Source organism: Pogonomyrmex barbatus, unplaced genomic scaffold, assembly GCF_055798465.1.
Source record: "Pogonomyrmex barbatus isolate J1 unplaced genomic scaffold, ASM5579846v1 scaffold7, whole genome shotgun sequence".
Classification (NCBI taxonomy): domain Eukaryota; kingdom Metazoa; phylum Arthropoda; class Insecta; order Hymenoptera; family Formicidae; genus Pogonomyrmex; species Pogonomyrmex barbatus.
In genome coordinates this window covers 10,426,389-10,452,487 of record NW_028297171.1, presented here as the reverse complement: position 1 = coordinate 10,452,487, position 26,099 = coordinate 10,426,389, and the positions used below count along the sequence as shown (strand labels likewise).

The following is a 26,099-nucleotide window of genomic DNA, read 5'->3' as shown; positions in this document are numbered from 1 at the left end:
GAGAGGGGGGGAGAGAGAGAGAGAGAGAGAGAGAGAGAGAGAGAGAGAGAGGGGGGGAGAGAGAGAGGCGCAGACGTATTCGATCGACCCATATGAGAGGAATGAGCTTATACTGCGACAGAGTTCAGTCAGTCAGTCAGTCGGTGCTGCTATCAATTGCCGCTTCACGTTGAGTTTCTGGAAGGTCTCTCACGACAAACACGCAATCAGTACGTTCGCATCTCTTTTCTTTTTTTTTCTTTTTTTTCATCATTTCTCTATTTTCTCATCTTAAACGGTCGAGATCTTTTTGCCTCTCACGAAATAGTCACGATTCCATTCGATCATCAGTTCTTTAATCAACGTTCTGCCCACACGTCTCGATCCCTTTCGTCTCCGGTCGAGAAAGAAGAAAATCACATGCATGCGATGTGCATACAGAGAAGCAGCCCACGATGCGAGGAGCGATGTAAAGCGGACGATTGGTAGAGCGATGTAGTACAAAGGTAACAATCCTTTTTCCCTTTCTACCGCATGTCAATAGTGTATGTATTACTAAACGAATTTATTTTCGAGCGGGCTGGAAAACTGACCTGTGAACACTGATAGTTACCATTGCACGACGAATTTACAAGTTGGTCCCATCGTGTCAGATGTGGACTGATTGCGAGTAATTTGCCGGGAACTTAACGTCATCCCTATACTCTGCTGATCAACGACAATTCCGTAACGGATATGAGCATCGTGTCGTTGACATCGTTTTCGCGCGCGGTTCCGGGGACTTTACATTTCCCTCATCTTATCCTTTATCTTAGCTTTCTTCTTCTTTTTTTTTTTTTTTTTTTTATCAATTTTTTTTATCAATTTAAGGATATAGAAAAAGATTGCTTTTTCTGTTATTAGTTGAAATTCTTAACAAATTCACATTGTGATATATTTCAACGGGAAGTTTCATTCCTTTGACGTGCGAGAAATGCAGATATAAAAATACGTGTCTTATTTTCCTTTATATCTTAATATTTAATATTCGAAGCTCATTAAAATCAGAGGGGCAACATTTGATTGTGTTCAATATTACAAAAAAGATGCGTGAAATACTTTTGATATTATTTTTTATAATATTTTTGATCCGCGAAAAAGAAGTGATATCGAAGATAAAGTGATTATGGATTCTCTGAGAACATATTTGTAAAAAAATATACGCTTGTGATGTGCAATATGATTTTCAAATAATTGTTTTTATTTTATGTAAATACAGACTTGAGATATTTTAGTACATTTTAATATATAATAAATATAGATTGTTAATACTAACGATATAATATATTAGATTTAAAATAAATTTAAAATAAAACTTTAATTATCAATTTGCCAACGTAATTTAAATCTCAACTCAAATACGGATACACATGTAGTTTTATTTAGTACTTTGCTAATTTCTATCATCGTGTTTGCAGTATCTATAGATAAGAATTCTATGTTATAAAATAGAAAGCTGTTGTAAGTTTGCTGTATATAGATAAAGTAGAAGAAGAAGAAATTTAAAACAGTGCAAATAGAAAGAAAATCCGAGTGATTGTGATTCTGTCGATTGAATCTATACGCGTAACGAGGCAAGTACGAACGACGTGGCACAATAAAGTTTGTCGTTACATAGATTCACGGATCGTGCGGTAGTTTTAAAGAATTGTCGATGCGATCGATTCGGGAAGACTTTACTCACATTTATGTGATCTTTCGCTACAAAATACACATTTACATAAAAATTTTAATGTATATAATTTCAATAAGATTTTTGATTTTATAAATAGATGCGAAAATATAGGCTTTACACATTTCAGTTAATCATATTTCTATTTTCTGTTACAAGCAAATAATTTTTTTTTTCGCGTATCTGCAACATTGGAAAGCGTATTACCAAAGTTACGTCAGCTTCAAACTCTATTTTGCCACAGCGGACAAGACCATGAATACAAGGCGCGAATTGGTATGTCGCTTGCATCTCGACATACTCATACTTGGCAAGCGGAATCACGTTGCATCCGTCGTATTGAAATTGTCGATTATGTCGCGAATATGGAGTTGGAATATGAAGTTTGTTAGATTTTAAGACGAAAGAAGGAAAAGCTGGTCGATAAAAAATTAAATGCCAAGTTTACGAAAAAACTTTATTTTAGAAATTTTAATTTTAATGAAACTCTACATACCAAGAAAGCTTCAACTCGTGAATAGAGCAATTGGAAAATTTGAAAACTAATTTAGCTAAAATCTTTCCAGATAGAAGCCGGAATTATGCCGGATATACGAATTTTTATCCTTGCTTTTGTAACAAAAGTTATATAATTTTCGTATATTCGTGAAATTTATTTATTAGTCATTATCACGACATGTCAACTTTATCAGTCTATACAATTAGACATATTAAACGTATTATTCACTAATTGATACAATTATACAATTGCAGTCGTTATAAGCATAGATTTTATCGATATTTATCTAAAATATTTGACATTAAAGTCTAAAAGAGATTCTATTTACTTAGAATTAAAAATTAAAAATATAAATTAACATTCTGTACATACATTATTATAAATGTTCTAGATTTAATTTGACTTTTTGTATCCTAGATATCATGTCGTTTTTCGGCGAGTTTAATGAAGATTACACTGGAGCGTAATAGCGCGCGATTCGAGGCCCTAAATGAAATAACGAGCTTGTCCCTACTTCGCTCTCAAACCGTGAAATTCAAGACCGTAACGGTAAGACAACTTTTTTTTACAGTTGATAATAAGTCGATAATATGGCTGCTACGCTCGTGAACATCGTGTGTTCTTGATTTGAACATTTGATATTGTCGCGACAAGAACGATTCCATGAAATGATTCCATGAGCATTCCTAAGCGTAAATCGAAACTCAGTCTAATACATGTCCATAGATACGCGTTGCTACATAGCGATACGATTGTATCATTATCCTTACTCATGCATGCGAGTGTATACGAAAGATATTTTGCGCAAAAGGATATTTTGAGGCTCGCTATTACCAGATTACATGACACACACACGCACGCACGCACGCGCGCGCACACACACACACACACACGCGCGCGCGCGCGCGCGCGCACACACACACACACACACACACACACACATACACACAGAGAGAGAGAGATTCCATGTATATTTAGAAAAGCTCTCTTTCTCTTTCTTGTTTGCGTCGTACAATCCGCCGTTTATATTGCATTGTATCAATCTTCCGTGATTACGAACTATCATCAAGAGAGCTATTCTGCGTTTCTTGCAAAATCCCAGTTTTACGAGATATACGCATCAGGAATTCCATATGAGTCGTGATTGAGCTTTAAGGCCAAAACGACAATTATCGCGCGATTACAATTCATTAGACGAGGCCCACGCGAGATTGATCTAATACGATGACAAATGTATCCTGATTCTTTCGCGCGCAGCAGGCAACATGTTCCTGTTGCTGACAGTGCACGAACGGAGGTTGCTGCAGTAGCCGAGAACATTCGCCACCATTTTAAAAGACTACGATCCTATCGACACGAGCACGTCTCACTTTTACGAAAGTAAACATCCCACCGATCATGAAGTGGCCCTCTATCAGCAAGACATTCACGTGGACGACATTTTGCCTATTCATGCTTTTATTCCTGCCGACGAGAACAAGTAAGCGGCGCGACACGAGAAAATAACGTAACAACTGAACGTACAATTGAATCGCTAAAGAGATCTAAAGTTTAAAAGTTTAGAAGCATTTTCTTTCTTTTCTCACTTGTACATGGCGAATAGTAGGTAATAATAACTTGTACTAAATTTGCAACTAGATACATCGACGTAGAAACGAGAAATCGCGACTGAATGATTCTGAATGTAATGGTTCAGAAAAGAGATATAATTATCTTTGAATCTTTGAATAGCAGTCTACATTTTTATATTATTAAAAATAAAATTTGACAATACGATTACTTTTTTTTTATATGTTTTTTATTTGTTTTGCCTCGATCAAACGATATGTATCGTTCTCAGCTTTTCTATCTGTTATCTAAATGTTTGCCTTATAAATTTGTGATTCAACGTGATATTCTCTCTCGTGTCCTCACTAATCTTTTAACCAGATATAATCCAGTTGAACCTAAGCTTATTCTAGCTAAGTAACCCTATTTAAAGAAAAATAACAAAATAGAATGTTAATACTGATATTATCTAAATATTTGAATTTTCGTAAATGACTCAGAAAGATTTAATATCGATTCATGTAATGTAAATTCTCTGAGTTATCGACAATCATCCAGCTTCAATAGAATTTTGAAAAGATGCTCGTACATATTAGTACATCTATACGTCTGTTGACATGTGATCGCGCAAATCACAGCTACAGATTACAATCTGAATCTGTAATGAATATTGAACTGATATGATAAATTATTTCAGATGCTCTAGAGGAGAATTGTACGGATTTTCAAGGTGGCACTGTCCGACATGGTCTTTTGTACGTGCCAGGACCTGCGGTCTGTAGTCTCTGCGTTTGTTATCATTCCGAGCCGATGTGGTGTCAAGCCATCTACTGTACGCCACCATACGTGAGTATCGATAAGAATGTGAAGAACACATAATATTTGCAAATAAAATTCGAAACCGTCCCAAATATCCTGTAAATATCAACTGCGTCACTCGTATGAGTAACTGCATTTTTTTTTGGGTTTACTTTGGGAATTTCACGACATTTGCGTGAGTATTTCTTCTTGCATATGTCATTTGTATACGATCGCTACAACAGTCAAAGTATCGAATTGCATTTGTTGGGAATGAAATTATTCGGACACAGTTTTTTCTCAAATAGTTCTCAATTAGTTTTCCACTGACTGACACAATGATTTTTGTTTTATCTTTTAATTGCCGGTAGTGAGTGGCTCAGTCAAAAATTTTCAATTTTACCATGAACGACAAAGGCAATTTATTAGAAGAAATAAAATGTATAACGGTATAGTTTCACAAACAAATCGCATTTTTCTCGATGGCCCTACGAATTATGTGTACTCACTCGCTACACTCACTCGCTTTAACTGCATTTTAATTATATTCTCTCTATATCCTGTGTCATACCGATCCAAAATCAATGTCGTACAAGCGCTACCGCTTGAAGTAGTCGGAACAAAATTCCGTGTAGCACATTACGCACCTAAATGATAGTTATGCCACTAATAGACGTTGATCGATTTTGTATAGTTTGCAAGTAGAGACGTTAATAATCATAATAAAATAAACGTATTATCGCAATAATAATATTAAACAATTAATGATTGTGATGTATATGTTATATGGATACAGCACGTAGAGTAACGTAACACTGTCTGGCATAGTAATATTTCTTTAAAAAAAATTTGATTTTTATAAAAATAATCTTTTCTGTCTAATCTTTTTAAAAATTATTAAAATTAATTTAAAATTTATTTAAATAAATTTATTAATCTATTACTTAATTTGTCTTTTAAACGAGAAGTTAAAAATACATTGTGTAATGGACATTAATAAGATTGCTCAACAGGATAATTAATAATCACTTTGTTAAATTTCTCTCAGTTAGACCTTACAAGTGCTACTGAAGAAGGAAAGTTCGTTAAGATTATTTTTAGAGTGTAAATTTATTGCATGGCAACAAAGCTATGTGACTTTGCATAAAATCATTACATAATCGTACTGATATATATATATATATATATGTGTGTGTGTGTGTGTGTGTGTTTTTTCTAGGCTTTACTGAAAATAATTAAGAGCGATTCTTTCATTTCTGCTTGGGAATATTTATAGTCGTGCAATCTAAAAATTTTAATTATGTTAGACGTGAAGTTATTCTTTATTTTTCATCAGTTTGCATAATATGCACTAAGCGCTGTATTCACTATACTGATTTTGTACTGTTTCCTTTCCTTTTCTTATTTCTTCTCTCGTCGAGTCTTTTTTTAATTTTTCTTTAAAATTCACTTTGATTATTTAGAGAGCATGTATTTTGTCTTTAATCGTATAGTTTAACTGTTTCATACTCGCAAAAGATAAAAAATTGACGAATCATAAAATGTATGTGTCGTATGTGTCATAAAATATCTTTATAAATATTCTCTTTATAAATATGTGTAGGTGTGTAGATACACTTGATTGTATATATTCACGCAATAAAGTCGTTTCATACATTGTTAAACATCTATATACGCACGCTCGTTTTAGCAAGCTTAATGCGATGCGTTTTTCTGCGGTAGGTCTCATGTAGGGCAATAGGGCCTGAACTATAATTCGCATGTGACGAGTTTTGCTTGCATGCTAATGATTGCCCATAGTTGTAATATTTGATACTTGTTACCTACAAGAAAGAGCCCTCGATAGAGTTTTGCATGATAGCATAGATATGTTATTAAAAATTACTCATTGTAAATTAGCCTCAAATTAAATTTCCATACCTTATAATATGTCAATGCATTTATGTATCTAGAATAGAATATTTTATGGAACATGTCTTAGCATAGAGGACATTATGTTATCACTATAAACATAATGATTAAGGAAGACATTTGTATTGTATTGTATTGTATTGAGATCTTTATCTCACACAAGAATATTTTAAGATATTTTTAAGATATTTCAGCAAAAGTGACAAAAAAAGACAAATGTTGTTTTCATTACATTTTATAATATAAAGTTATCTTAAGTGACGAGAAAGAAAAAGAAAATAAAGAAATCTAATCGCGTAATCTCTATGAGAGAGTCGCTAAGGTGCGCACATGTGTGTGCATGCTAATGCGGGTGCGGGTGCGGATCTATTCTAACATTTTTTTTTTAATTTTGTATTAAATTATAAATTGTTCTTTCTCCAAAAACTGACCAATCTCATATCGCTGTTCTGCAGAAATGCAAAAGGTTCCGCGTGGGTGAGCGCTGCTGCGAGTTCGAGTGTCTTGACGACAAAGTCGATTGGAGTGGCCCGGATGTGTACGACGCTGCAGGATCGTCCAAAATCCAGGAGCAGAGTTCAGTCTTAAGCTTGTGTGGTCTGTTGATCGCATTATTGATAGTGCCTTAGTTACAATGAGACGAAATAAGATCGCAGTCATCGTCATAAACCTTTTCCTCCGTCGAATAATTCAAAGTATTTGTCTATTAAACACATCAGTCATTAGGCGAATCAGTGACGATAATGCTAATGACAGCGATGACAGCGGAATTACGTACAAGAAATTCTCGAGGCGCAGGTTTGTTTCATATCGCAAATATGCAATGTTTTGACGAACACGTTCTTTGCCTGTCGCGATTAGCTCGTCCATTCAATATCGAAACAGCACGAGTTTAGTTAAATCAATGATTAATCAGATTACTTTTTAAATAATCGCGAAGAATTGAGGAAATGGAATATTTTATTTCGCAAATAATAAGTACCGATAAAATCTTTTGATAAAAAAGCAATATTTATAAGAACTTGTAGATTTGCTCAAGCTGGGAATACATGCGCGCGCGCGAACGCGCCTGAACAAGTCTTTTATTTTCTCGATTTTTCATTTCCTTTAGAAGCGATTATTTTTTCATATTTTTCCACATTGTCAAATTCGATATAATAACAGACGGCACGCGAACTGGATATCGAGTTAAAACCTCGTTTGAAGGAAATCTCGTTTCAAGGAATGACGTGGGTGGCTCTTGATCTAATCCGAACACTCGGATGTCACTGTCATGTACGAGATATACTTGATCTCGTTTTAAATAAAATTCATCGTTTTATCGTACAGGGAGTATGTGCGGTAATGCATATAAAATCGTGTCGTTAAAAGATTGATTCAGTGCTCAATTCTCAGTCAGTTTTTTTGCCTTAACCGATTATCAATTCTTGGGATTGATCGTATCAGATTTATAACGGATGTCGCAATATTAACGTATGATACAAAAATTTACAAGAACATGGCATCTGATGACATCTGAGCTTTGCCTTTGCTAACATTCGTGGACGACTAAGAAGCAGACTGAAAGCAATTGAGACTTCGCGCACATACAAGTGTGTGCGTAGTGCATAGAAAATTTTTATTTTTCCAATGTTGTAGAACGATGTGTGTGATAACGAAACGTGTCATATTTGAGAGAGAGATTAGCGCGCAGAAATATGCAAGTCTCTTATCGTTAGAAAAAAGCAAAAGCGCACGCCGGGAAGCTCTACTGTCGAGCGTGTGATATTCTCTTTGTTAACAGAGAGACTCGTTTCAATCTTCAATTCAATTTTACTGTTTGCTTCGCTTTACTTTGTATTCACCGGCAAACAAGCCGGTTTTTTTTTCTTTTTGCCCGAGCGGGCAACTCGCCCCGATTTCTATGAGTAAAATGTTTTAAAATGAATGAAATTAAGAGCTTGTGTGATAAACTAATATTTATCGATCTATTGTTCTATTTGTTTTTTTATTTCTTTTGTTTCTTATCTATATATTTGTTGTGTCCCTTTCAATAATTAGATATTTACTTTATCTCGCTTATGCGAAGAGAGACGCTTTTCAATTACAATGAACAAATTATTTTGCGAATCACTTTATCAAATCATAATGACTTGTTTACGTAACAAGATTTTATTAAAATATCATCAAAAGAAAAAAGATTCGATTGTACTGGTTACGAAAATTGTGAAAATTTGTAGCGTAAACATATTAGGGGAAAAAGATCTACTCTCAAATATTTATGTACATGCATTAATTGATTGATACTCGGATGTGAAAAAACTTAATAGGATGGAAAAACATGGATTAATATGTTATAATTATTATCTGGGTTTTTGTGCATATTATTTCTTCGTTAAAAGTTTTATTATACACAGTTTTTCAATATTTTTGATTAATTTTATCCGTAAAGATCGATAAGAACAAATAATATCATTATTTAACTTGAACGAGTTAAAAATTTGAATGTATCTTGATGATATGTTTTTCTACCTGCTTCCATATTACAAAAAATTAATTATTCTCGTTCCAATTAATATTCAACCAGCAATTAACTATTATTCGCACGATGTTTTTACATTACAATTATAACAAGCATCTGAGTTTTTATAAAATAATCAGCCAGTTAATTATAATTGCTGTCGATCCACGCTATATCGCACCACTAATTATCAATCGATAAATAAGCTGAAGTATAAGTTATTGATACAAGAACACAACTAACGCAGTTTAATATCCCAAAATTATTAGGCAATTGCGATATTAATTGCGGTATTAATAATAAAAATCGGTGCGAATGCAGATAGAGACTGTAGAGTCTCTTTCCATATCACAGAATTATATTGATATTTTATTTTATGATAACGCTTAATATCGAAAACATGCGAGAATGCTTAAAAAAGGAATTGATTGATTTTAACATGAAACAAAACATGAAATGTTGGTATTCCAATATCTACATCAATGATAAAGCCGAGCAACATGGGGCCACACGAATTATAATAGTATAACATATACAAATGTGTGTTTTGGTCTTTTCATGGCGAAATGTGAGAATGAAAATATGGTGCTATTATGTCATTTCTCACTAAGGAAAGTGACGTTATATATTATTACAGTTACGTTATAGTTATTTTCTAATATTGCGACACCGTATTTCGATATTTGCGCACGTATGCCTGTGATATATTTTTACAAGGGGCATTTAATTATCCTTGGATTGCTAATCGCTTTGCGAATCTCGAAGGCTTCGATTAGCGCTGTGGATGTCTCTGATTACGAAAATAGTCCCTTTTAAAATTTTTGGACGAAAGGGAGGAACAAAAGGAACAATCGCGCAATTATATAAGATAATAATCGCAATGGTATTATAATAATAATAATAACAACATATCGATATGATTAATGTTATATTTATATAATTGGTTAATTAAGCGGAAATTCTATTTATTGCGTGAGAAAGGTATTATTAGAAAAGAATTGTTATTCTTCTTAATAATATTTATCCATAATCTTAATAATATTTATCCATATTTTATAAATATTACGATATTTAATTATATCATCAATGTTAATAAGCATACTCTATCATTTATGACAGTGCGGAAAGGAATGACACTGTGAGTGATAGCGCGAATAAATCGTTATATGAGTTAATATCCGCTCTCTCCATAATATGAGATATTAGCATAAAAATCATCTACAATCAAGGGTGTATAAAAATCTCGCACGAGCCTAATACAGGTTTGTGTGTATATTAAAGCCTAATTTTTATACATACATTTCTTATTTTATAAATATCTTTCCGATCATTATGCAGAAACCATGGTTTCATGGGTTGTTTCGCAATCATTCGTATACGCCTTCGTTATTCCAGGAGATTCATTTATGTCATCACTATGTGTTTATGTCATATTGAAACGTTGAAAGCAATCTTTCAATCGCAATCAATTTAAGATATTAAACATCTCAATTTAGCCGTTCTCAATACCGAAAGCGATCTCACCATAAATCATGCTCACGTGTATATAACATATGCAATGTATGAGCTAAACTATGACAAATGATTTCGAAAGAATTCCTTCCACTAAAGAATTCGCATTCTTTCTAAAAAGAAAGAAAAAGAAAGAAGAAAATAGATATGACTAGATAAGGTACACGAGTTTTATTGTTTAAAAATTAACGCAGAATTTTACAAACGGCGCTATTGAAGCCACTAGAGCGTATGTGATGAAAAAGATATTTAAGATTAAATTGCTATAGCTTAAATAAGATAGATTTATTGATAGTACGCACGATATCTGGCTCGGACGTGACCCGATTTCTAATCTTGACTTGTCTTCAAAAGATTTTGCCAAGTATTTTTGTTAAAAACTCAAGTATATATATATATATATATATATATATATATATAAAAGCTAAAACATAATTTCTCTAAACATTTCCATTAAAAAAAAATAAATAAATAAAAAGGAAAAAAATTAGATATACACCTCCGAGTCAAGTATCGTAATAAAGTTTAAATAGAATTTATTTAATAATTTTATTGTCTCATCCCTCGACGAGACAACAATGATATCCTTGGCTAGCGAAAAACATGAAATAGTGTTTTTCTTTAAGCCTAGTTATTATATCCTTGCTCTCTTCTTCTATTCTCACTCCGATCCAGCGAAAAGAATTATTAATCGACCAATTCCTCTAAGCTTATATTTTAAAGTAACATTTATAAAAAAGGAACATATATATATATATATATATATATATATATATATATGTAAATATCTAGACGATAACTTTAATATTATGTAATGCAATATGTAATTACTTTCGATAGGAGAATTATCATGTAATAATCAAGTGGCCTTTTATGTATATATCATTCAGAGAATCCATATTATGATAATAAAATCCTCTATATATATATATATATATATATATATAATTAAATCCAAAATATATCTAACAAATCCAAATGATGTCGTCTCTGATTTGAGTAAATCTTTCTTTTGTCGTGCAACAAAAAAACGTATCGATAGGTAAGATTAAAAAAAAAAAAGAAAATACATCAAAGAATATAAAGTTTATTTACAGGATTTTTGCCGATAATTTTATTCGTAATATCGCATATGTTTTTACAGATATATATAGATATATTGCAGATATATGTAATATGTAGATACGAAATATTTAGCTACAAAGTATTCAAGTGTGAAACTTGGGACACCTACCTCCATAAAGTTCATATGAAATTGCCTAAGATAATATGTGCAGATTATTTAATTATTTTATCATAATATGCGTAATGTCTTCCTAATTTTCCTTCCAAATAGTGTCATATAAGTCTGTACGGCGTTGATTGAACGTCGGGATTTGCGCTCTGACTTCATTTACAATTTTCAAATCTGTAATAACATAACATTTCGAAATGTTATTTAAATATTTTGAAATATGCTCTAATTCATAACTCCAAAACTATGTCGTTTAATTGTTACTTTAGCTTGGTAATGTACATTACCTATATCGGAGACCACCATATCCTCACCAGCATCTAACTCGTCAAGTATTTCTCCCCAGGGATTGGTTAACTGAGTATGCCCCCAAGCAACATATCCAGGTGGCGAGCCACGTGCCGGTGATACGCAAGCTACATATAATTGATTGTCGTTTGCTCTGGCACGCTGCAGCAATGACCAATGCAACGGGCCAGTGGTCATGTTGAATGCCGCTGGATATATCAACATCTGACAGCCTGGCATCAGAATGAAATTTAGAGGCACAGTTTTAGCGATAGTGAAATAGATGCAATTACATTCAAGCAATTTTATATTTATAAAAATGCGTACGCGTATATCTGAATACACAGAGATGTAACATTTTTTAATCGAATTAATTTAAAAAAAGGAGCATGTGTGCATGTATGCGTGTGCTTGCGCGCGCGTTGTGTGTGTGTGTGTGTGTGTGTGTGTGTGTGTGTGTGTGTGTGTGTGTGTGTGTGTGTGTGTGTGTTAATTTTTATACTAACTTTATTAATAATGAATAAAAATGAAATAAAAATAAACGAGGAAAAATATTAAATATATAATAATTATTTAACAATATTGATTGATTAACGATTGAGCCACCTTGGCAAATGTAATGATAAAGAAAGCATTACTGCATATCATTGAAATTTATTAAAATGCATTTATCTCCTTTTATTATTAGTAAATTATTAGATGATGCAATGTTGTGTGTAAACTTTAAAGTGTAACATCGTTAATGATAAAAACGCAATAAATTTCATTTTGTTATTTTCAACAAAAATTACGAATCAATGTTATAAAATTATATTGTGTATTATATGTTTACCTTTGTTTCTATACAATCGTGCCATTTCTTCAAACCTGATATCGTAACAAATACCAATGCCAATTTTCCAATCTTTTGCTTCGAAAGTAGTGAGGGAATTACCGGCGGATAAAGAATCACTTTCGCAAAAAGTGATTTTTCCTTTAATATTAATGTCGAACAAATGCATCTGAGAAAACAGAAGCTTAAAATGTACACAGTTTTATACCGTAGCATTCGTTTCATGTGAAAAGATCTTCACGTGCATGTTCTATCATATTCCATCTCTTTTATACTACATGCGCGCGCGATTGATAATTTTATGTATTTCTTACTTTAAAGTGATAGTTGAAATACATTTCAACATAAAAATGCTAAAATAGACGATAACATATTTTAATATGTTAAAATGAAAATAAAAATATGTATACTTTTACAGAAATATTGAAGGAATATTAAAGAAGAAATATTAAAAATATATTAAAGTATTATAAGAAATATTTCTACATACGCAAACACATTAAATCGTATTTGATAAAATATTTTTTGAAGCAATGTACAAATACAAATGTATATTAGCATCGATTTTAACCTTCCTGTGCTTGGCCACGAGTTTTCCATCCGGCCCCCATACCGTACAAGTGTTGTATAACTTCTCGTTGTCTCTCTCCGGTATTGTACCACCGATCACATAGACATTGTTCTTTCTTGCCACCTCGGATAATGCCGTACTCGTTTCGCCATTCGGAATGCTCTCGGCATATGTCGCAAAATGAGCTGTTTGTTTCATGAGAAATTATATAATACCACAATGATAATAAACAATCAAGTATATAATATTTGCATATACAATATATAAATAAAAAAAGAATAAAAAAAATTTTTTAAATAAAATAAAATATCGTTATTTATCGCATTTGTAATTTTCTCCACTTTTAAATTTGTGATATAAAAAAACTTTTAAATCTTGTGAAATATATAGAATACAAAACCTATGTTTTACGTATAAAAATGTAGACAAGTTAAAGAGAGATTGATTTATTTGGCACAATATTATGAGGCAAAGTAAAACGTTTTCCGTAGATTAATTTATAGCGGTATAATCAATTAGAGATTCGTTTTAAATGTTAATATCAAAAAGTTTTTTTTTTTTACTTTTATTATTGAGAAAGTATCGATTATTTCGACCAAATCTCGACCTAACATCATCTCGATCTAGCATCATAAATTTTTAAAATATTTATATGAATAATTGACTAAAAAATATTAATGATTTTTTCATTACATGTTCCATATGGCGAGTTGAAACACTCGGGCAGTATCACGATGTCAGCTCGCTTCTGTTTCGCGCGCTCGATGAAAGAAACGGCCCGCGAGATGTTTGTCGTCTTGTCATTACCGACAGACAACTGCACCAATGCTAAACGTAGGGCTGAAAGTTATAATTTGAACGTTACATCATTTTAATAAAATCACCATGAATATTATCGCCTGCATTACGCATCAACTCTTGCTGAAGACCGAGTCTCAAGTAATTAACCATAATTTGTACTGTTTTTTCTCCATCTTTACGAATGAAATGATAATAGAAAAAGCCGTAGGATATTATTGCAATTTAATCATCCGAACATTCTATTTGAGTCAAAATAATAGTCAATTGGAGCACAAGTTGTCGATTGATCATTTCAAGCTACATTGCTGATACAACAACGGAATGTTACGTTGTTTTTTTTTTGTGTTAGCCATAAAAAGAGATATATTCAATCCCGAATTATTATCATAAAAAATACAAAATAATTGGACACGTACTAGTCATTGTTCTTATTCCATATTGCCCGACACTCGCCCACGACATTGCCAATCATGATAGGTTAGGTTTTCTTCTGGGGGTGCGTTCGGGGAGTTTGCTATCACATTGTTATCAACGTTAACGCTGTCAACTCATTCAACGCATTCACGAAGTCAAAATAGCACTATCGCTTGCTATCGCTATTCATGGAGCATGCAAATGCGTTAACGCTACTGATACACTATTTATACGGAAGCAATAGCGTTGATAGTGCAAAATTATGATGCAAAAACGCTACCGACAGTGATATAATAATAGCGTTTGGTACTGCTATCAATTAGCTCTCTGAACGTATTAGCGTTAGATAATATCGAATAGTGAGCTCCCCGAACGCACCCCTGATCATTTTGTGATAACATAAAGAAAACCGTAAATATCGTCGTAATAGAAAAACAAAATTTTTCTTTGCATTATATTTGTACTTAATTTATAGTTATCTTTGTACACAACAGGAGGGAGGGAGAAAGAGAGAGAGAGAGAGAGAGAGAATTGTTTTTATTCACAAAATATCTGAAAATTAATATTAATTCAGATTAATTTAAGTTTATTATCAATATTAACCAAAGTATATAATCAAATAAGGTATGGATGGAAATTTACAGAGAACCTAAAAAATATAAGAAATAAGTTTTATTAAAAAAAGATATTTACACAAATAAAATTTATATAAATCAATATAGAACATAAAATATTCATGTTATATATTACAATGTAAACATGTTATTGTTTACTGGATGATCGAGATCTCCTATGCTTCTTCGATTTCTTTCTATCACAAGAATCAGAAAATCTTGATATTTTATCTTTTTTTCGTTCTCGTTCCTTATCTCTTCCTTTATGTTTTTTAGACTTTTTTGTCTTTTTAGCTCTATCACTACTACTACTATTGGAACGCCTTCGACTTCTATTTCTTTTTTTATTGTCGCTATCATACTCATTCTCACTGTTAGATGAATTTCGTCGTTGAGTTTTTAATTTTTTACTTGATTTTTTCGATTTGTGTCCATCCTCTCTGAGTCTTCTTTTCATACCAGATGTATTTGAACCATTGTCATCGTTGTTGCTACAATATTCCACTGATACAGATCTCTGTTTACTCATGTCTTTCTTCTTTCTATGTTCTTCGAATTTAGCAGCATCTGAAATCAATTTCATCAAATACTAAAGACCAAAACTGCAATAATTTTGCACAAATCAACAAATTAAACAGGGACTTTTAAAGAGTAGTGAATTATTTTAAATCTAGTTTATCAACCAATTTATGAATAGAAAATCGTGAAATTTTGTAATTATATACGTATGTACACACGCGTGCGCACGCCATACACACACACACACACACACACACACACACACACACACACACACTCTCTCTCTCTCTCTCTCTCTCTCTCTCTCTCTCTCTCTCTCTCTCTCTCATTTAAAAGTCCCGCTAAGAGATAATTTGCTTCATTTACTAACTTAAAACTTTAGAATTTTTTGAATATTCCGCCTTCGTTACTGCTTGAACTATGGATTCATTTACAGAAATAGTATTTCCATTTAATGCCATTTTTACAATCAATCTTCCCGCGTCATCAAAACCTTCTATTTGACCGTATGCTTTGGATCGTTTGCCAGCAATAATTTTTATAAAACACCCTTTTTGTATTTGTAATTCTTCTTCTTCTTTTTGAGTTTTTCCATCCTGTTTTTGCAACGCTATCTTATCTGCGCCAAGTCCCATACCTATTGGCCGTAGTTCAGGTACAATGGGTGTTACAAGTCTATAAATACAATAAATAAGAATATGAAAAAAAAAGAACTGAAATCTACATTTAAAAATATATGCTAAGGTAAATGTATATACAAAAAAAAATCTAAAACTCTTACTTTGGATTTTTACCAATACCTTCTCCAGGTTTCCATCCCATACCTCGTAACATAGCTGAACCAAAGATGCTTAGCGGTACTTTCTCATAATCTTCTAATGTACTCTATGTACAAAAGAAAGAAGTATTAAATATAACATATTGTGTGTACGTGCATTCGCGCACGCACAAACACAAACACAAACACACACACACACACACACACACACACACACACACACACACACACATATATATATACAAAAAGTTTATATGACAATATTAATAATACATTAATAATAATCATAGAGAGAAATACTTACTTCTTCTGCACCCTTTAAATTCTGTCCTTTAATTAAGGATAACGTTATATCACACAGTTCATTCTCATTTTTTTCAGTTGATTTGAGATCTTCTATAATCTCTTTAGCTGCTTGCTCATCCAATGTAAGACTCTTACCTTCATTAGGCAATTCTGTTTTTATTTGTACATTAGAGACAGCCTTATTAATCAATGTTAAATCACCATTAGAGACTTTCTTTGATTCTTCCTTAACACTGATATTTTGTGTATCCTTTTTACTTATATTTGATTTATAAATATCTGCATCTATTTTATTGACAATTCTATCGTGCCAAGTTTTAGAATCTAATAGTGGAATAATAAGAGGCTCTTCTTTCTTCTCTTCTTTCCTAAATAAAAACATATCCTAAATTAGAATTATTTATAAAAAATGTATCAAATTATATTATCAGAAAGTGATAATGCATGAAATTAAATAACTGCTTATTATTAAATTAATTATTTAAGAAACACAGTCATGAGCCATACTATACCTATGTAAATTATTACATATAAATTATAATTGTTTGTTTATTGTTAATTAGAAACATTTTAAAGTGACATTCTATATATCATTAGACAAAATGATGAATTCCATATACGATTTGTAGTATGAAGTAATAATTATTACAATTACATAAGGTATTAATGTAATAAAGCTAAGTGCAACAAATTGGAATATATAAAAATGAATATTACTATGTTAATGTTTATAATATTATAAATTTACAGACTAGGTTAGATCGAGATTGAGGTTATGGACACTATTCAAAACTTAACTCTTTGCTATAATGAATCTTTTCGACATACCCGATCACTTTAATCGCCTTTTCGTCCAAACATTCGATATAATCTACTTTCTTCTCCTCGCGTGGCATTTGTTTGTCTAGAATTGGTCTTTTTATAGACTTTGCGAAACCAAAAGAAATCTTTTTATTTTCTTCAGCCATTTTCTCAAATTATATATTTAGAGTTATTATATTTGTGCCTTCTATAAAAAAGAATATAATGTTTTATGTAGCTTCACAATGAGCTTTTTAATCTCACTTAATTGTTCCGTAGCGCATAATAGTTGGATATTCCCATTTGTATCGTAGGATGTATACACACTTGGACCGTGTTCCGATATATACTGCCCACTGAAAATTTATAGTATACGTAACGTGAACTATAGATTTTCATTATTAGTAGTGTGTATGGCCGGCTGCAGGATAGGACGCGGCAAAGCCGCAACGCGTATATAATTTCGTTACATATTAGAAAACAAGACGGTGATTGGCTACCGTGTTGTCGCGTTGCCGCTTTGCCGCGTCCTGTGTGCAGCCGGCCTATATCGGAATACGGGATCTGTTCTTTTTAGCTGAACTGACTGCACTAGTTCAAAATTTATTTTTCTTCTTACAGTGTAAGAAAGAAAGATAAACTGTGAACTAGTACAACTAGTTCACAGCCAAAAAGAACAGGCCCACAGTTATAGTTAATTATATTGACAAAAGTAGACGAACGTGATCACAGAAATAAACGAATGAAGCAAAGTAAGGATCACACAACAGATTTCGAACAGGCAATAGATTTCGACCAATCAGAAATATCTTCGATATTCGTCACAGCTTCTGATTAGTCGAAATCTGTTGCCTGTTGCTATTCCCTGTATCTTTTCATTGTTCAGGCTTAAAAGTAGATAGGCTGTGGATTCATACAAATTTATAACCTTTCTTAAAGTTTTGACGTTATCGTATATTGTTTATATTGCAAATTTGAATGTTTCCTATATTCTTCATGATATTTCGTAATATTGAATAGTGCGCTTTATAATGTTTGCATTAACGGGAGAAGTAAACTTTTGGACCTTTGATGACAATGTAAACATACAAGTTACGGATTTCGGTGCATTTAAGTAAAAAACTCTACTATTATATTAATTTTTAAATTTTGTATTACGCTCTTACACAATAATTTGAGATTGTTTCGGATTTTCAGGTATCACGACAAACGTATCGATAGCACATATGAAGAGGGCAAAAGATCTTACTGTCAAGAACGTGGTATGGTTTATGTCCCGGAGAACAAAAAGGGAAACAAATTAAAAAATTCCATTAAGTACTTGGAGGTATAATAGACAATTACATTGCTTTTTCTTGATCGAATTTTTTAAAGAGTATGTATTGTAAAATTTTTATTAGGATCAGCTGAGAGATAATTCTGTAATTTATTGTCAATGGCATGACGATTCTATTGTACAATTAATGCTCAGCAATGGCTTATTGGTACAAATACAAGTTTGTCTCGCCAGTGGTGACGTACGAGAAATTAATTTTGATAAATATCTTGTTGGAAAGTTATCAGAACATGTATCCGATGGTAAGGGAGGTATTGCCTTATCTATCTAGAAATTATTTATTATATGTAAAAAAAAGTTTTACTTTTTTTTTTGTCTATAGTAATCATTACCAAAAACCATTTGGTTTGTACATATAATGATAATCTAGTGACACTGGTGCATTTTGCAAAATCTAAAACACATATCTTTGATAAGATGAATAAGTTAGAACCAAAGCTAATCACAACAGATTTATTTGTATCTAATGGACGCAGATTGGATAAAAAGGTTCAAGTGAACAAATCTGCTAATTTGGTAAAATACTTTTAAATAATGTTTTTTAGAATTATACATAGAAAATTTTATAATACTAATTTATAAGAAATTATATATTTTTCAGATATTAATTTGGCGAAAATCAACAATGAACGAAGTTTATCCTTGGAGTCCTGCCGTGAAACAATACAATCGTGCAAACATGCATCTCTTCCGACTTACAGGGTATGAAACAAATATAACTATATGAATGTTTTTTATTTTCTTTGTACACATACATAAAATTTCTTATCTGTCTTTTGTATGTGTATTTATCTCTTTTTGTTCCATTGTTCTAAAGTTCGACACAACTTCTTTTTTTCCATTTCTGTTTGCATACTTTATTTTTTTACATAAATTCTGATGTTTCTTCTTGTGCAGTTCCCATAAATCTTTCTTATACTGAGAAGTTGTTGACAGCTCTTTGGCAATGCTTCGAGTAATTTTCTTTGGTAAATCCCATGTGCCCTTTTTATATAATATTTTGTTATAATTTATATATATATATATATATATATATATATATATATATATGTATATATATGTAAATTTATAAAAATTTTACAATAATAATATTCATCTTAATAATTTGTATTAGTAAAATTTGAATATAAGTTTATATTAGTAAAATTTGAATGTAATACTAATGTATACAAACTTTAAATGTTCCCCATGATGAATATTCGACTTTTTTGACATTTTTTAACATACGTCCATTATTATCTGCGATAAACTTTGTAACAACGCAATGTCTGTCTGGCCAGGTAGGGTACCATTTAGGAATTTCCCAATTTCGCAATCTTTTCGGAACAAATGCATTCTCTGTCCAATGACCATGCCAATGTTGAGACATTATTTAGCTCTCGTTTTTCCTTTTATGATTTTGATGCATACATATTTTAATTACACTTGTGCTTGCTATTATAATATTGTTTGTCAAACCCAAACGTGGTTAGTTATATGTTGCTATGTTCGCGTTGCCATGTAAATCAATTGCATGTTTGTACATAAAACAAAAGTGGCTTTAATGATTTATACTTTCAGCACAAAGTTAGAATTATTATGTTACATACGTACTGAATTTGATCCCTTATGTATTATGTTTGATGCATGTGATGACGATATTATTCATTCTGTAGAACAAAAGGTTTCAAGAAAGGTAATTCTAGCTCATAATTCACAATTCATAATTTTTTATTTATGAAAAATTTAATAATATTAAATATACAATGTTAACAAGATATATGTATGTATATTAGTAAATTCGAATGTTATACATAGGGAGAAGTTACTGTAGAATGGCGTACATATGAAGTTTCTCGGCAAAATAAATTAAAAAGGATTGCTGTGATTTCTGTACCATTGCCAACCCATACGAGTTGCGTGAGATTTTCACCTAATCAGGAATTATTACTTCTATGCTGTATTGATGGCACTGTTATGATGTATGATCAGACTAAATCAACAACCACCAGTGTAAAAGCCGCTTTCGTAGGTTTTATATATTTATATATATATTTATATATATATATATATATATATATATAAATGTATTATATTACATATAATTATATTTATATATAATAATATAAATAATATAAATATATATATATATATAAATTTCTTGTGAAAATTTCTGTATAAATTCATGTATTATGTATTTCTCGGAAGGATTGATATTTTATTATCTTTATTTGTTCTTTTTTCCTCTTTAAGATACCTACTTTAGTCGCTTGGCATAGCGATGGTATAATATTCGTGGTGGGTAATGATAGAGGCCAGTTCCAACATTTTGATATCACTTTAACATGTATCAAAAGCCATACATTAAACGATGAGGCAACACCAGCGAATATACTTGACCTATCACCATATTTTAGGTAAATGCAATAAAATGATTAATTGATAGGACATAGCTATATAAAATTTAATTGATAAAATAATTGCATAACGCAGGAATCAACATGCCTTGTTGCATATGGAATGGAATAAGAAAAGTGATTCAAATCAAATTCGTTATTATAACAGCGGCAATTCTTTATTCTTGCTACTTTTTGAACGGTAAGAATCATCTTTTCGTGTAACTTATCCAGTATAAAATAATTTATAACAATCTGTTGTGTATTGACAGAGGACCAGTCGGCGTTATTAAGATGATCGAAAGCGATACTCTCTCCGGAGATGAATTAGTCAGAAGGTATTTGTCAGAATCTCAGATAGAACAAGCGACTGCCGTGCTGTTGTTGATGAATTGGGATACACATCCACATTCGTGCATGCATTCGCTTAATCAAATCTTAAATTATTTATTCAAGTTACCCTTAACAACGGATCGTGAAGGTTGGTTGAAAATTGAATCTCGTTGGTTGATTTTAACTCGATGATTAGTCGAAAGATTATTTATACGAATGATTAAAGAGACATGTTTGATCTAATAGGTCTGATACAGAATGCACTCGGCAGCTTCCACGTACCTGTTAGACCAATAAGTCAAGCTGTCGAAGAAGAATACGGGGATGAAATAAGAGATTTAACGAGGCGATTCTTCCATCATTTATTAAGGTAATTATTAACATTACTCGATACAAAACTTGATTATTTTAACGATTGTAATCTCTGTATTAGATATAGGATGTTCGAAAAAGCTTTCAGACTGGCTATCGATCTAAATGATCACGATCTTTTTATGGATATACATTTCTATGCAATAGTTTTGAACGATATGGAACTGGCAGCTGCAGCTAAAGAGAAAGCTGAGAGTATTCTAAGTAGATCAAACAGTTGCACTGACTCGCGTAAGCATCGATGATTTTCCAAAAAGAATATTAAAAAGGTTTAAATACAACTCTGTATCTAGAAATATTTTTATAGATTCCACGTGCTCGAGAACGTCGTGCTCTATATGTTCCGATTCAAGCAATGAAAAGGAGGAGGAAGAGAATGAAGAAGAAGAAGAGGAAGATGAGGAAGAGGAGAGGGAGGAAGAAGAAATAGAAGAAATATGTAGCGAAGAGAGCGAAGATTCTCAGAGAGAAGAACGATCGAATCTGAGACGATCGCAAAAACGTCATTACAAAAAATCCTCCAGCTCCAGTCAAATTCCACCCTTACCAGTTGTCCATCCTCATCATATTGTAAAGAACACACTTTACGCATCTTATAATAATATTCCATCCACTACTAAAACTGACTACACTTTAATATCTTCGTCCTTCGATGCTTCCGATATGTTAACTTCGTTTAATCGTTCCTCGCACATTTCGAATTCATTTCTAGCATCAACCTCCTGTAACAAATCATTGTACAATACACATTCAAATTTTACGTCGACTAGCATAGGAAATACTAATAATCCTCAAGCGTTCAATAATGCATCGGACGACTTGATGACTACATCTTTCGGTAGCATTTCTCTTATTGAATCAGAGATAGGTGGTGATCAGTCCGGTAATAATTTCGACGAGAGGCCATATGACGAGTCGTCACTTAACGAAATACCATATTCTTTTAATAATTCTGCCAGCAACGTAACAACAACTTGCGCGCAAGATAATAGTCTCATCTCTACTCCTTTCAACAAACCTATATATGAATGTGATGACATTCGATCTAATTATTTGACGAATCCCTTGGATATCGTTGACAATAATATTATGTCGACATCATTCGGTACCCAAATCACTAGCACTCCTATCACGCATAATAATTCTATCAATATACTAACGGCAAATGATAATTGTGAAATTCCTGTGTTACAAAGCGTGAAATCTACAAAAATATCTGATAAATTATCAACTAGAACTCCCGTCGGTACTCGTACAATGGATGAATCTTCTCATACAAATAATACTTGTAACGATCTAATGTCTACTTCGTTTAACTGTCCTGAAGGATATGTAATTTTTGAAAATAGCGACATTGCATTTTCTAACACATTTGATAATGCTAACGCTCAAGCCATTAAATTACAACATTCCGTAACGATAGAAAAAGAAACTGATGTCGCTATATCACCATCACCACCACCACCACCCTCTCTGATAAATTCTCTCACTAATTATCTTCATGGCTTACCTAGGAAAAATTATCTTTTATCCAAAAACACTCAAGGTTTATCGAACTTTAATGAATTCGAAAAAGTTTCATCAAATAAGATACATGTATCGTCACGCGTTTTACAAACACACAATTCCATGACATCCAATATTTCCGAAAACAAAAAAACATCTTTATCTCTCAAAACAAACAGATACAATTATGATTTGGATTACATACCATTTCAAGGCACGACGCACATTCGCGATGATACAGATTCGCAACTTTCACAGACAGCGAACAAAAAGTTTCCTTCACAAAACTTTCATCCTAGCTGCTATGGCACACAACATGGATTATTCGAGAGTAGATATTCATCGAGATCTTCCCAAAGCAATGCAAATATGGTGAATGTAAATAAGGAAACTAAGATATTTTCCTCTAATATACCGCCTCTACCTGTTATTAATACGTCTAGCGTTAATCCGAAAGTCTACTCCGTGTGTCCGTCGTTGGCCGATGCACCAAATTTTAACGAAAAGCCAAAGGTGAAGTTTTCAGATACTGTCACTCACATATTAGTACCTGGTACAGTAAGTACAATTTCAATTAGTAAATTTATTAACATATCTTAAAATAGATATGTATCTATTTAAATATTATCTATATGTGTACAAAATATTTACAGACTCAAGTATACAGACAAAAACGACCTACCGCACAGACACATATAACAGATCCTAAACGTGAATTAGCTGAAAGTCTTCCACTCTGCCTCGGTAATGAAGATTATCTTAAAGATTTTCAACCATTATGTAGTAAGTATTTTGCATTGCACGTTTTATATTTACAACGTAAATGTTTTAAACAGTATGTTTAAAAGATCGTTACAATATAAGCTGTATAATAACATTACCTAATATCAATCTTTACAGAAAATGACGTGGACGAAAAAATAAAAGAATCTTCAAAGACTGACGACAGTACAAAGATTAAAGTTGTGCATTTTGGTTTATTGTAAAACAGTATTGTTAAGAAAAGTAATACAAACTGTATTTATACATGCATTATGTAATACATGTATGCACTGTATGTGAATGTGTGCGAAGTAACGAGAAGATAAGAGGAGTGATAAACAATACAGAAAGCCGATTATATTTGTAATAAAGGATAAAATTTAATCTAATTTTAATCTAATTATGACTAAAAATGATGAGAGTATTGTGAAATATTTTTATAAAAGGTTTGTATATATTGTATAATTATTTCAGGAAAGTTAACAAAAAAAAAACTTCTTCATCGATTAATTCCATATACTTTTCTTAAGTTATCTTGAGTTGCCTCTATTTTAAACATTTATATTATTTTGAAGAGAATGGCTTTTAATGTTTATATGTACAAAAGCATCATTCACATGTTAAATGCTACGTTAATTATAATATATATTCAAGTTTTATTCTTTTGTAGTGTATCTAACGTAGACTTCAAGTTAATTAATTCTTTGTCTGGTATGTACCGCTTCTCTTCTAACACAGGATCATAAGTGTCTATATTCAAAGTAACACCCTGTGGTAAAGTTGCTTCCAACACTCTGATAAATACAGAATATTTTATAGAAGGTACTTCCAACATTTGTAAATTTCTTTCATAAAGTTTGAGATAGTATTCGGATATGATCGTTGTTGTTCCAGTTTTATATTTTTGAATCTTGAACTCTTGAGGTGGTAACGGCCAGCTGAAAATATGTGTATCGCGTGAAAAATTGAAAAATTGATAAAGAAAATAATACAGAAATTTACCCATTGTCTACATCGATTTGCATGATATCTGCCAATTTATGAACAAAAGCCTGGTAGCATTCGAGAACAGGATAATCATAACCTCTAATCTGTACATTTATTGTAGATAAAAGTGGAAATTTCGATTTTCCTGTCTGTAAAAAAGTTGGAAAGCTAATATAAAACGTCATATATTTCAAATTCCTACAATTCAAATCATTGAATGACTGATTTAACCTCTAAATAATCTGGCTCATATAGGCTTCCGGTGTAGAATTTTGCCGATAAGATTTTTCTTGCGAATGAGCATGGTCGAAGCAGTGCAATCTACAATAAAAGCGATTGTCACACAGTTTGATTACAATAAGATACAAAAGTAGTACAAAAATTCAGTAATGTTGAAGTGTTTTCAGGTTACAATGTGCTCGATGAGAACTGTATGTGATACTCGATTGTGAAGATATACTGTTACCTGTTTGATGAAATTTAAAACCATTTCCCACGGAGCAAAATAATCAGATTGATGATTTTCAAAAAATTTAATTCATGAATTTGATTGAATTGAATCGCATCAAGTTGTCACGTCAACTTTTGTAAATTTCTCTCAATCGATCAGCTGATTGCTCATGCCTAAAAAAAAAAATGACATTTACAATACTGCGACGTGTCGTATATCATTTCATGGGAAACCTTCGTAATACGTTAACCTAGTGTTTGCCAAATTTTTACGTGAAACTACAAAAAAAAGAGGACATTAATCATATCTGCTATTCACATATAGATAAAATTGATGCAAACGAATCAGATTATATATAATA

At 32.0% G+C, this 26,099-nt stretch overlaps 5 protein-coding genes across 12 annotated transcripts; 2 read left to right on the top strand and 3 right to left on the bottom strand.

Annotated features, from left to right (window-relative positions):
• The first annotated feature begins 70 nt into the window (after positions 1–70).
• Positions 71–12,733, top strand: LOC105432662 (uncharacterized). Of its 5 annotated transcripts, none has more exons than XM_011647572.3 (6): positions 71–209; positions 308–485; positions 2,607–2,738; positions 3,450–3,669; positions 4,435–4,583; positions 6,902–12,733. In XM_011647572.3, exons 4-6 carry the CDS (start codon positions 3,588–3,590, stop codon positions 7,073–7,075), a joined length of 405 nt encoding a protein of 134 aa, XP_011645874.2. In that variant the 5' UTR covers positions 71–209; positions 308–485; positions 2,607–2,738; positions 3,450–3,587; the 3' UTR covers positions 7,076–12,733. The 5 variants fall into 5 exon arrangements, with proteins under 5 accessions (XP_011645874.2, XP_011645877.2, XP_088939075.1 ...); XM_011647573.3 differs by having other exon boundaries at positions 74–209; positions 331–485; XM_011647575.3 differs by lacking the exon at positions 308–485.
• On the bottom strand, positions 11,526–14,910 carry LOC105432667 (omega-amidase NIT2). Its single transcript, XM_011647586.2, has 6 exons — positions 14,601–14,910; positions 14,077–14,223; positions 13,384–13,568; positions 12,813–12,981; positions 11,980–12,213; positions 11,526–11,866 (listed from the first exon to the last, which is right to left on the bottom strand). Exons 1-6 carry the CDS (start codon positions 14,644–14,646, stop codon positions 11,775–11,777), a joined length of 873 nt encoding a protein of 290 aa, XP_011645888.2. The 5' UTR covers positions 14,647–14,910; the 3' UTR covers positions 11,526–11,774.
• Positions 14,192–24,689, top strand: frtz (WD repeat-containing and planar cell polarity effector protein fritz). Of its 3 annotated transcripts, none has more exons than XM_011647582.3 (15): positions 14,192–14,322; positions 18,814–18,943; positions 19,017–19,194; positions 19,275–19,468; positions 19,554–19,654; positions 20,513–20,627; positions 20,750–20,959; positions 21,185–21,348; positions 21,425–21,529; positions 21,600–21,808; positions 21,907–22,030; positions 22,094–22,263; positions 22,340–24,096; positions 24,192–24,321; positions 24,439–24,689. In XM_011647582.3, exons 2-15 carry the CDS (start codon positions 18,881–18,883, stop codon positions 24,522–24,524), a joined length of 3,606 nt encoding a protein of 1,201 aa, XP_011645884.2. In that variant the 5' UTR covers positions 14,192–14,322; positions 18,814–18,880; the 3' UTR covers positions 24,525–24,689. The 3 variants fall into 3 exon arrangements, with proteins under 3 accessions (XP_011645884.2, XP_011645885.2, XP_011645883.2); XM_011647583.2 differs by lacking the exon at positions 14,192–14,322 and adding an exon at positions 18,235–18,368; XM_011647581.2 differs by lacking the exon at positions 14,192–14,322 and adding an exon at positions 18,488–18,730.
• LOC105432666 (G-patch domain and KOW motifs-containing protein) lies at positions 15,256–18,025 on the bottom strand. Of its 2 annotated transcripts, XM_089082945.1 has the most exons (6): positions 17,881–18,025; positions 17,644–17,824; positions 16,814–17,183; positions 16,513–16,616; positions 16,102–16,406; positions 15,256–15,779 (listed from the first exon to the last, which is right to left on the bottom strand). In XM_089082945.1, exons 2-6 carry the CDS (start codon positions 17,781–17,783, stop codon positions 15,361–15,363), a joined length of 1,338 nt encoding a protein of 445 aa, XP_088939071.1. In that variant the 5' UTR covers positions 17,784–17,824; positions 17,881–18,025; the 3' UTR covers positions 15,256–15,360. The 2 variants fall into 2 exon arrangements, with proteins under 2 accessions (XP_088939071.1, XP_011645886.3); XM_011647584.3 differs by having other exon boundaries at positions 17,644–17,991.
• Positions 24,496–25,895, bottom strand: mRpL48 (mitochondrial ribosomal protein L48). The gene is made up of 4 exons (XM_011647580.3): positions 25,754–25,895; positions 25,519–25,608; positions 25,303–25,436; positions 24,496–25,238 (listed from the first exon to the last, which is right to left on the bottom strand). Exons 1-4 carry the CDS (start codon positions 25,775–25,777, stop codon positions 24,950–24,952), a joined length of 537 nt encoding a protein of 178 aa, XP_011645882.2. The 5' UTR covers positions 25,778–25,895; the 3' UTR covers positions 24,496–24,949.
• Between the last annotated feature and the right edge of the window lie 204 nt (positions 25,896–26,099).

Bases quoted from the DNA above. Each gene is read 5' to 3' on its own strand.
- LOC105432662 (XM_011647575.3), top strand. From the start codon at position 3,588: ATGAAGTGGCCCTCTATCAGCAAGACATTCACGTGGACGACATTTTGC. The intron at 3,670-4,434 runs GTAAGCGGCGCG...AAATTATTTCAG, and splicing joins ATTCCTGCCGACGAGAACAA to ATGCTCTAGAGGAGAATTGT. The intron at 4,584-6,901 runs GTGAGTATCGAT...GCTGTTCTGCAG, and splicing joins TCTACTGTACGCCACCATAC to AAATGCAAAAGGTTCCGCGT.
- LOC105432667 (XM_011647586.2), bottom strand. From the start codon at position 14,646: ATGTCGTGGGCGAGTGTCGGGCAATATGGAATAAGAACAATGACTA. The intron at 13,569-14,076 runs GTAATGAAAAAA...TGAAACAAACAG, and splicing joins CAACTCGCCATATGGAACAT to CTCATTTTGCGACATATGCC. The intron at 11,867-11,979 runs GTAATGTACATT...ATGTTATTACAG, and splicing joins TATGGTGGTCTCCGATATAG to ATTTGAAAATTGTAAATGAA.
- LOC105432666 (XM_089082945.1), bottom strand. From the start codon at position 17,783: ATGGCTGAAGAAAATAAAAAGATTTCTTTTGGTTTCGCAAAGTCTATA. The intron at 16,617-16,813 runs GTAAGTATTTCT...TTTTGTACATAG, and splicing joins ATTTAAAGGGTGCAGAAGAA to AGTACATTAGAAGATTATGA. The intron at 15,780-16,101 runs GTTAGTAAATGA...AATTGATTTCAG, and splicing joins AAAAAATTCTAAAGTTTTAA to ATGCTGCTAAATTCGAAGAA.
- frtz (XM_011647581.2), top strand. From the start codon at position 18,648: ATGTTTGCATTAACGGGAGAAGTAAACTTTTGGACCTTTGATGACAAT. The intron at 22,031-22,093 runs GTAATTATTAAC...TCTCTGTATTAG, and splicing joins TTCTTCCATCATTTATTAAG to ATATAGGATGTTCGAAAAAG. The intron at 22,264-22,339 runs GTAAGCATCGAT...ATATTTTTATAG, and splicing joins AAACAGTTGCACTGACTCGC to ATTCCACGTGCTCGAGAACG.
- mRpL48 (XM_011647580.3), bottom strand. From the start codon at position 25,777: ATGGTTTTAAATTTCATCAAACAG. The intron at 25,437-25,518 runs GTTAAATCAGTC...ACTTTTTTACAG, and splicing joins ATGAGCCAGATTATTTAGAG to ACAGGAAAATCGAAATTTCC. The intron at 25,239-25,302 runs GTAAATTTCTGT...ACATATTTTCAG, and splicing joins CAAATCGATGTAGACAATGG to CTGGCCGTTACCACCTCAAG.